The sequence below is a fragment of the Chaetodon auriga genome, chromosome 19 (assembly GCF_051107435.1).
Source record: "Chaetodon auriga isolate fChaAug3 chromosome 19, fChaAug3.hap1, whole genome shotgun sequence".
Taxonomy (NCBI): Eukaryota; Metazoa; Chordata; class Actinopteri; order Chaetodontiformes; family Chaetodontidae; genus Chaetodon; species Chaetodon auriga.
Genome location: NC_135092.1, coordinates 8284610 through 8295000, shown reverse-complemented (window position 1 = coordinate 8295000; position 10391 = coordinate 8284610). Strand labels below are relative to the sequence as shown.

The window sequence follows — 10391 nt, the reverse complement described above, 5'->3', positions numbered from 1 at the left end:
CTGTGCTTTGATTTTCCATTGATCACTTTTTAAATAAGTTAATAATTGATAGAATTGAAAGACATACAGAGATTCAGACATGTCAGATAGGTCCTTTATTATGTTTTGTTTGTCGTGATGTTGTTGGTTATTTAAATATATGGAATGAAATAAATTAAAAAGAAATTAGCATGTCTCTTTTTTTGTTGTTGTTGTTAGTCTCATTATGATTTATGAGCCTCAGCGTGCAGTAAGTTGAGCCTGTAACCTATTAGCATTTAAAAGTAACCCCACCAACCTCCAGCGCATGCGCTCATGTGCGGGCGAGCAGGTGTGTGTTTCATGAGGCTAACAAAGAGCATCGGCAAAATCACATTCACTGTTTAGCAATGCAAACCAGATGATGAAAGCTAATTCAAATAACATCTATTCATGAGCAGGCGTCCTGTCTGCCACCGAGTCCGGTGATATCTCACGGGGCGGTTCGCAAAAAAAAAAAAAAGAACATGCATGATGCCATTTTGATTTGAGTTCTTTTATTTGCTTTTTTATTCATAGCGTCTTTGTTCTCTGTTCTTGTGTTGCTTCTACAGGTGCATTCGATCTTGTTCTTTTTTCCCCCCCTTCATGTTTCATCCTCTACATAATTTCATTGGATGCATTGGGAGCTTTTGATGTTTTGTTGTTATTTGAAGCAACTGAGCAGCAGCTTTTTGTACATATACTGTATGTGTGGTGCGTCCACAGTGTTTTCACCATCAGTCAAATGCTCAACGCCTCTCTCTATATATAAAGTTTTTATTGGTTTCAGTATCATGTATCTGCACCAGTCCAGTCTGATTTGTCCTTGCTTGTTTCTGTTATGTTTGACTTTTAATCCGTGACGAGCAGCTGGCATTTAGGTGTCGACATCTGTCCCCTTGTACACATCAACCCTCGCGCTGTGGGGTCATTTGGTATTGATGGTTCAGCTCACGTTCTCCCGTCCTGACAGACCACACCTCAGTCCCCTTGGAGGAGCCCTACAGTATGAACTGCCCTTTTAGGTGTCTCAGTGGTGGTTTGATTGACACCAATCACGCCGAGCAAAATGAACTAAATTAAAGGAGTAAACACTCCGGAGTTCAAATAAACTGCTCCAAACATGGCCGGCATAAACACACACTTGTGTTCATCCTCTTCACGCTTGTATTCCTTCACCGATCTTTTCTGTTTGTGTCTTCTCGCCTTAATTCTGCTGTTTTCTCTTCTCTATAAACAATGTATTTAGTTTATTGCTGAACTTGTAACTTCTCCAAGTTCTTATTAAGCTCGTTTGATTGATTGTGGCTAAGTCTACACAGCCTATAGGAATGCTGATGGTGTGTTTGAGTCCTGATAAGTGGTGTGTGTGGGTACGTTTGTGTTCGACATTGTGCGTTTGTGACTTTGACTGAAGCTCTCAGACGAGGAGCCAATTGATTGATATGGCCCCAATTAGTCTCAGCGATTAATTGGGTGTGATTGGACGCCGTCCCCGGCACCTCATCGCTGACGTTATTGACAGGCCAATTAGTTGCCTTGGTGACCGCTTAAACACAGTTGATTGTGCGTGACAGTGAAACGACCCCATTGCAGCCAATCAAGCCTCCCTCTTGCTTGCGGGCATGCATTTGGCCAAATCCGCCTTGCCATTCGTAAAGGATGTTCCGAAGATGTCACAGAAGATATCACAGTTCCAAATGACATGATAATAAGACAGTTGCTGCTACGGTGTGTGTAAATGTTTGCTGAAACTACAAAAAATTACCGAATAACATCTCAGAAACTGGCTGCAAAGTATCATCAGCGATGAGAGAAAGGCTTGCCACAGAAAATACTTGTGTCTGACTGGCTATCAAAGCATCTGTGGTCAGCAGCACAACCTTTATGCCCAGTTTTCAACATACATCCCAACATATATCATCCCATGCGGATTCACCCAGAACTGTTGAGCTGAAAAGTTTGTTTGAAATATGAATTTCTCTCCCTACAAAGACCCCTCTTTGTAACAGTCTTCCATATAATGATTACCTTTTGTTCTGGCCACACCCTGGACGCCTTGTCCTGCAAAAACACTGGGAGCTATCGTTTTTCCCACCGGGGAGAGAAATCCTTCTCGACTGAGCAGCTCATGCACTTTTTCCCATGTCCACACTGAATGGGTTAGCGGCTCTTAAAGACAGGTTGACCCATCCCACCCATTCAACACTGGGTGTACATTACTGACTTTAAATGAAGAATTAACTCGTCTGAATGCAGCTGTTATCAGCCAACCTGTGATGTCGGGAGTATACATTACTGATATTGGCTGATATCCAATATTTAATAATGAAAGTGCAATGCCAGCTCCGTATATTCAGCAAGTGAGTGAGCAGCAATGAGGCACGATGTGTGATATGAAAAAGCTGCGGTTTAGATAAAGAAAAGAAAAACTGTTACTAAGTGAGAATAACATATCAGACTTGTTTTTGTAATGCCACACTGTACACTCACTGTATGTATCATATAGTGGAGATAACAAGGGTAAAAGGGTAAAAAGCAGTGGGGGCAAAGAGGGAGTGGTAGGCGAGTGCGCGGTTGACTTGCTGTGAAGAAAAGAGCCTAATCTTGGAGGAGGCCAGAGTTGGCGTAACATCACTTTTTCTGGTCAACCTCTTTTATTCCTCTTCTGCTCTATCACTCTAATATCCTTCCTCCCTCCATACACCATCTGCCCTCCCTCCCTCTCAGCCTCTTCGCTTTTTTCTTCCTCCATTCCCCCCTATTTCTCCAGATTTGCTCTCCATCACCTTCTGCTCTGTTCCGTTTTCATATTCTCCGTCATTTCAGTTCAGCTGAGTTGTTACAGTGATTGCTCGTCTCGGGTCGTAAATACTCTACAACTCAGTGTTGAGTTTCCTGTTTCCTGTTCATCCCATATTCAGACAGCTAAGGAGGAGGAGAAAAAAATCAATGCAAATAAAAAATTATTTGTTTTATGACTGTTTCAATATGTTTCCCCTCAGCCACAACGGATATCAGGAGAAAAAATAGCTGCACTCATGAAATAGAAACATGAGGAAGCAGAGTTCTACTCATGCAGAGTGACTGAGTGAGCAGGTCCGGCACATGGCATTGAACCTGAATTGACTTGAATTGAGCTTCAAGTTTATAAAGAGTGCTGGTGTAACACCTAAAGGCAATCAGTCCACATGTATATAAGCAGATTTTTCAATTTCCCTCCCTCTCTGAATCTAACTCTGATTTATTAGTGTTGTAAAAGAAAAAAAAAAAAAAAAAGATAAATAAAAACACACAGCCAACCACAACTAAACAAATTAAAGGCATATCTAATAAAAGACAACCGGAGACAGAAGTTCATTTAAAGTAAGTAGCAGTGACGTTCTGAATGAAATATTTGATCACGAATGAATTATTCAGCGAGGACTTGTGTAATTAGGCACAGCTGCTTTGCATTGATGAGTGTAATCTGTATTACTCTGAAATGTTGATCTCTCTCTCTCTGTGGTGTGTCTCTGTTTTCATATTCAGCACAGTTCTTAATAACATACTGCATATATTAACTAACTGTCTTGCTCTCTCCCTTGTGTCTGTTCTGTCTGTAGTTCCCCCTCGGGAGCCCACAGTCACCTGTCGATCCAACACCTACCCCAAAGGCTTCTACTGCAGCTGGCACCAGCTGCACCCGACATACATCCCCACGACCTTTGAGGTGGACGTACAGTGAGTGCATTTGTTTTATTTTTCCATGTGCGAACGTGTGGAGTTAAGGCGGATCAGTGGGTGTTTAAGTCATCTCTATTTAATGGTATGACATGCAAATAACTACCTTCAGTTAAAGGAGAATTCCAGGTAATTATAATTTCGTTTTTATTTTTGTAGTTATGAGTTATGGCGACACTGTAGTCAGTAGCAAGGATGGCCCAAACTACAACAATAAGCCTGTAGCTGTAATACATTGTAATTATCCTTCATCGTCCTAAAGGGTATTTTTGACATTTTTATGCAGAATATATATTAAAAAGTTAACATTTTCAAGTTATATGCCAAGGACAGCTTTGGTTTTAAGCCGTTTGGTTTTCAAACTGTAAGGCCAGCCTTCCCAGAGGGGGGGAAAGTGGAGTTGAAAATAGGAGCAGGGAGATTTAAAATGCTTTAAAACACTGAGTAATTATTGCAATTTGCATCAAAAATTGTGTTTCTGCCAACCTGAACACAGATATTATACATTAAGGTGAAATTATTATCTTAGATGTCCATTGCAGAAAAGTGACTCAGAGCAATCCAGTGAAAACTTAGAGGATACATGCATGAAGTATGAGTCATCTAATACCATATGGCCGTGACCACATACTCCTCCCTTCCTCAATAAAGACATCCAGAAATTATGCCCATAGATATTTCTGTACAGCTGTTGGCATTCTGAATTCAGTGGAAACTCAAACATGCCTGCACCTATGAGGAAAAGTTTAACAGACTGTTTTTCGCATATTTGCCTTTTCTTTGTTGTCCTGACTAATTCATTTTAAAACCACATGGAAAAGATAGAAACTTCAAGAGTTTAACGGCAATAACGCCATGTGAAAACCATCGTTTTCAGATTATAAAGAAGTTTTAATAATAAAGCTTATAAGAAAAAAATAATGTCATTTTGGATTCTCTCTGTCGTTAAACACCTCTTTCCTCGACCTGTCCTCAGGCATGCTGTCGCAGTGTAGGCCTTAAATACTCGAAATGTGTGGACAGAAGCCCGGCGAGTCCTTCTCCATCATATCCTCTTTGATATTCCAAGATCACAGAATCCCACAGCTCGCACCACAGCAGGCTGCCACTGCCTTCATTAATGTTGTAACACCAATAATATTCAGTTTGAATAATAATGAGCGGGGCCAAAGAGAAGTAAAGATGAAGAGGACAGGAAGACCAGTCGGTGTCGTGAGCATCCAGGTCAGCCAGAGCAGCATTCAACAGGTGGAGCATCCGGTGTTTTTGACACAGAAGACGTCTTCATGATTTCCTACAGAGAGGATTGTAATTGACCTTGATTGCTCTGTTGGCTGACTTTTATCTGCAATAAGTGCAAAATTGAAAGTGCTGTTATTAGAAGCAAATATGAAATGAACTTATAAAGGCACATTTGAGCAAAATTAAAGTAAGAAACTCAAGTCTGTCCAAAAACCGAAGGTGTTCTGGTCTGTGCAGAGGTGTAGCCCCAGCTTTGATATGTAACATCCAGCCTGTTAAAAAAGGGAACTAGATGCCGTCCTACTGTCTTTCTACATTTCTTTCTACATCTAAACCACCAAAAAACACACAAGCTCATAAGAACTCAAAGTAATTATCCCCCTCTGTCACGTCTCCTCACTTATTCTCTTCCTACCTTTCTAATTCCCTTCTCCTGTCCAGACACAATCAGCGTTCACTGGAGGTGCAGAAAGATCCGGACCACAAGAATCGCTGCCGCGTGCGCTTTCCCGAGGTCTTCTCCACCTTCCCCTACAAAGTTAACGTGACAGCGGTCAACGCCTTGGGGAAAGCCTCCACCACCATCTCCTTTGAGGAGTCCAGTATAGGTGAGACAGATGTCGTGTCTTATTGTGTTGCGTTGCTTCCTGTGCTCTGTCCTTCTGTTGTAAGGCGACTGCCAATTTCCTGTTGGAGCTGCATGTGCATGCTTTTCTGATGATGTTTTGCTCAAAATGAAAAGGTTTAATTGAGACCTTGAGCTCAAAGGGTTGAAAGGAAACACTGTGGCATTCGGAAAATTTGAGGAATATTTTCTGCAAAGTTATTCAGGCTGTGGAATGTTAACACTTTTCATTAAAGTTTACAAACAACGGCATTTCTAAACTAAGTTCAGGGACAAACCTGAGATCATTTTCCCATCCACACTGACAAATATTTGGCGAATAAATAAAAAAAAAAAAGGACTAAAATGCGAGAGGGTGTCGAGGCATCCTCAAACAGATGCCAACCCCTCAGCAATGTTAATGTGTTTGTTTGACCACAGATGACTGATTTCATTCACTTCTGGTTCCCTTTGGAGATGTGTTGTGCACATATTTATCCGTGGTGCCAGAAAGACAAAGAAAATTGAAATTTCAGTGGCCAAAGAAATGTCACCCAGCTGAAAGGAGAGTGCGCAGCTTTTCTTCTTTAACCAACAGCATAGTCCATTAGCGAGAAACCCACTGACTGTGCAACCCTTTTATTACCACAGGCACTGCATAATAAACACGCTACCTCTGAACCTTTTCTGCAGCAAACAGTATTTAATTGAGGCTTAGACGGGATATGACAGTCACAAATCAATGCTCTGGTTTCTCGCTGAAAGTGCCCAATAACCCAAAGACCAGCTGCCATATAAGCACATTTTAGACGTGTTTAAGGTCATAAAATGCCTTAAAAGTTCATTCAAAAGTTCTCCATTGGCTATTTCTTTTAAATTCCAACCTACATGGCCATGCCGTCAGTAGTTTTGACCAAAAAAAAATGTAGTTTGGATTGTGAAGTTTTTTGTTCGCTTAGGCTGCAGAAGGCCACATAATAACAGCGAGACTCTTAGGATTCATAAGCGACTCAGACTGGAAAGCAGTGAAGAGGAGAAATTCATTTTAAAAAAGGAATGAGGAGTACTTTGATAGATAAGGGAAGTGCTGGCAGCGGTCCTCAGCTCTGTTGTATTGCTCAGAGCGCGATATGGGTGTGCATGACGCATAAACACACACAGACACCGACGGGGCTGTGAGCAACTGTGGGGAGTGTGTCGGTTAAGAGGAAGAGGTATTGAAAAAGAGAGGGAGTGTGTGTGTGTGTGTGTGTGTGTGTGTGTGTACATAAGTAACCAAATGAGCCAGTGACATGCTCTGCCAAGCTCCGGACACAGGACTCATGAAAATGCTAATGCTAGCCGGATTAGCGCCTTGGCTCAGGGAATATCCCTCAACTATTGGTGATAGCAAAATACCCCACTGTTCCTTTCTTTGCCTCTGCTTTCTCTTTCATTCCTGCATGCCCTTCTTGTGACTTTGTACTTCTTTTTTCCTCTCTTCCCTCCCATTTGCTTTCTTCTTCCTCCCTCTCTGAGACACCGTTTCTGTGCTATCATGATCTGAGCTCTCAAACCTTGTCAGATAAAATGACATAAATATGCCATTTACGTGACACATGTTCCGCACTGTGATTGCTTGACAGACTGATGTTTGTTTTTGCTTTTTTGCTTTTGCTTGGACTTTGCATTCTCTTTTATTTTTGGCTTTAACAGGCTAAAGATTGCCTCTTTTGTCCCCGATCCTCTATATGATCACTTGATAACACAGTACAGCTGTTGCCATTGATAACAAAGAGAGTCAGAGACAAAAGAAACTTCTTTTTTCCATGCACACTGGAATACAAGACCAGCATTTTGCAAATGCACGTAAGAGCATCTTTGAAAAGACCTGTTATTTATCATAGACGATTCAAGCTGAAAGGCCAAACCTTGTTGTCAGATTCATCAAAATTAGCATGAATGTGGCGTCCTCTCCCTTTCTTTCGTTTCATATTGTGTGCCCTCTCTCTCAACCCCCCCCCCCGTTCCTGCATTGTTAAAAGTCCTTCTCATGCCATTTTACATTGTAAGTCACATTCATTATCAGGGACAACGAGGCAGATCGTAAATAAATAAAACTATTTCATGCTTCCTGGTGCACTTCTGAATTCTTAGTGGGAATAAGATGATTCTCAACTGTCCTTGTTCATCAGACCAAAGCTTGGATGAAATTAGATGAGATGAGATTGTGTGTGTGTGTGTGTGTGTGTGTGTGTGTGTGTGTGTGTGTGTGTGTGTGTGTGCGTGCGTGTGTCCTCACATGTGCATGCTGAGGGTACAGTTACAAAGAGAACCCTCAAGGAAGCTCCAGACTCATCAAATGATAACTTAAAGCTTTCTAGTGCCAACATGATCAAACGATAACTGATCTTGTCTTAGTGTAAAGGGCTTCTACACTTAAAGCATATTTTTACTTGCAAAGAGTTTTTTGTTTTTTTTTTTCTTTTTTGGGGGGACAAGTCTGACATTATCCCACCTCAACACCTGCTATCATTCAGTGCTACATTACTCAGTCATTGTGATCAAAATGAATGGACTGTAATCTAATCCCTCAGGGTGAATTTAGCACCAGTAGCTTTTCAACAGCACCATTGAATCACCTGTCACCTGTGTCTTCCTTTCAATTAGCACTTCAAAAATGAGCATGTTCAGGTTTAATTTGCAGCTACTTTGCGGTAGCATCCCAGGACCCAGTCGTAGCCAGTAAAAGTAGATTTCAAAATAAAGTTCACAGTAAAGTTCAAAATAATTATTAATAACACCCTGTTATTTACAGTAGCTGCCTCATTTTTATTCTCTGTGAGATTACCAAACGAGTCGCCCAGACTGCACTGACAAGTTGATTTGTAATTCAAGACTATTTATTTTGCACAAAAAAAAAAAAAAGCTCTCTCCACAAGGCAGGTCAGAGATCAGCGTCGGGTACAAAACATCACAACTACAGCTGGCAGAGGTTTAGAGGCATATTTACTATGAGATCCAACAGAAGTTGCAATTTTCAAGGAAAAATCCCTGAGGCACAGACATCGTCCCAAATGCTGCAGATGCTTCAAATTAATAAACATCACAAGTTCAGATTGTTGTATCCCCGTCGTAGCTGAGGACTCGGGAGATGAAAGTCTGACAAATGTTGACTCCCCGCAGTCTGAGCATTAGTACGACTATAATTTGTAATTTCTTTTGAAAGAGAGCAGAGCTGACACAGAATCGGCTGGTGTGCTTTTTTAAAATTCCTATTTATTCTCTTTGCCTGTTGTAGCTTTGAACAAATAAGACAGCAGCCTTGTGAATTGAGGACATTCTCCTTCCACTCATTAAATTCTGTGTGCTTTTACAGGAGATTTGGTGTAATTTGGGTTTAGTGAGTCGATGAGGAAACGGGTTCAGTTGTCTCATTTTTATGCTCTGCCGCGCTTTACATATTATTGAATAAAAATGCACTAAACATATCAATCCCCTTTTGCAGCACACAGACAGAATGCTCGTGCACATAGAAACACACTTTTGAGTTCAGCTGCAGTTACCTCCTTTATAATTACTTATCTGGGACTTCAGTTTGATGTCTTTTTGACCACTACTTTTACAGCTGTTATCACACCTCTAACATCACCGTGTTTGAGTGTAGGCTTGAAGATCTTGACTGGCGCAGGTATTGTGCATGCTCTAGTTTCAAAAGAGCAGGCAATTTTGTTCGTTTTTTGATCCACTTTCCTTTATGTAAGTTATTTTTGTAAGATTTTACAGCAGATCGAAGCACTCTACTTCTCCCCATTTTTTCCCATTTTGTTCAAGTGCACTGCTCGATGCTGTCATGCAGCACCTATTCTACTGAAAACAATAAATTCCTTTTTTTTTTTTTTTGGTCTTGGTTCCTATTGAAAAGCCCATTTATTTGAAAGCAGATATGGTAAGAGAGGAGTGACAGAGGTTTGGTCTTTTTTTAAAAACCAAGCAGTCTCACCTGGATGCATTAAGGACCAGATGATGCATAATAATGGTTTTAGAAATACTGCAATCAGATGTTTAAAGGCCGTACGCATGCACACATCGGGCTAGCTTTTGCAGATCTCTTGTATTTTACTGCTGGATTTCTGCACAGTCCGAGCCACTGGGAGAACTTTTGAGCTACTTTGTTTTTGTTTTTTTAGCAAGAAAGACTAGCCGCTCTCCCTCCCACTCTGTCATTCCATTTTCAGCCGACAGTGAGTATAATGCCCTCGCAAGTAGCTGTTTGAAAGATTAGACTTTTATGTTACAGTACACCTGCACACTTGCATCAGCGGCTGAGAGAAAGAATGGGCTGCGGTGACTGTTGCAACACGAGAGTGAAGGGAAGAAAGAGGAACGCTAATGTGGACGCAAATTTAAACGAACAGAGCCGAGGGAGGCATGACAGACGTTTTAAGGCTAAGCACGGACAGGCGCAATAATGGGATGTCATAAAACTACACCCATGTGATCAAACATCTTCTTTTTTTTTTAACCCATCTGATGTTGTTACATCTTTTAACACTTGCCCCCACGCTAGGAGCTATTGCTCTCTACTCATGCTAATTCTGGAAGTACTATAAATGTGACATTTTGTTTTTCTTGTATTAACATCGCCTCATTACACTACCCTATTTCTTTTTCTCTAATTTATTCATCAGTGGGTGGCAGTTGTGCCTTTGCAGAACAAAATTCTGTCTCGGCAAAGATAGCCTCTGTCTATCTACCTGGAACATTACTTTAAGTTTCATGGAAAGTCTTTGAGCTCTTAATCTGTTCCTCGTCGGCTGTTCATTTTTCTAATTATTTTCTT

General features: G+C 41.0%; 1 protein-coding gene across 1 annotated transcript in view; it reads left to right on the top strand.

Annotated features, from left to right (window-relative positions):
- cntfr (ciliary neurotrophic factor receptor) overlaps nucleotides 1-10391 on the top strand; it is a 202143-nt gene that overhangs the window by 166026 nt on the left and 25726 nt on the right. Inside the window, exons 5-6 of the mRNA XM_076758967.1 lie at nucleotides 3606-3723; nucleotides 5407-5573. Of these exons, the coding sequence (XP_076615082.1) occupies nucleotides 3606-3723; nucleotides 5407-5573 (285 nt within the window). The remainder of the gene's footprint in view (nucleotides 1-3605; nucleotides 3724-5406; nucleotides 5574-10391) is intronic.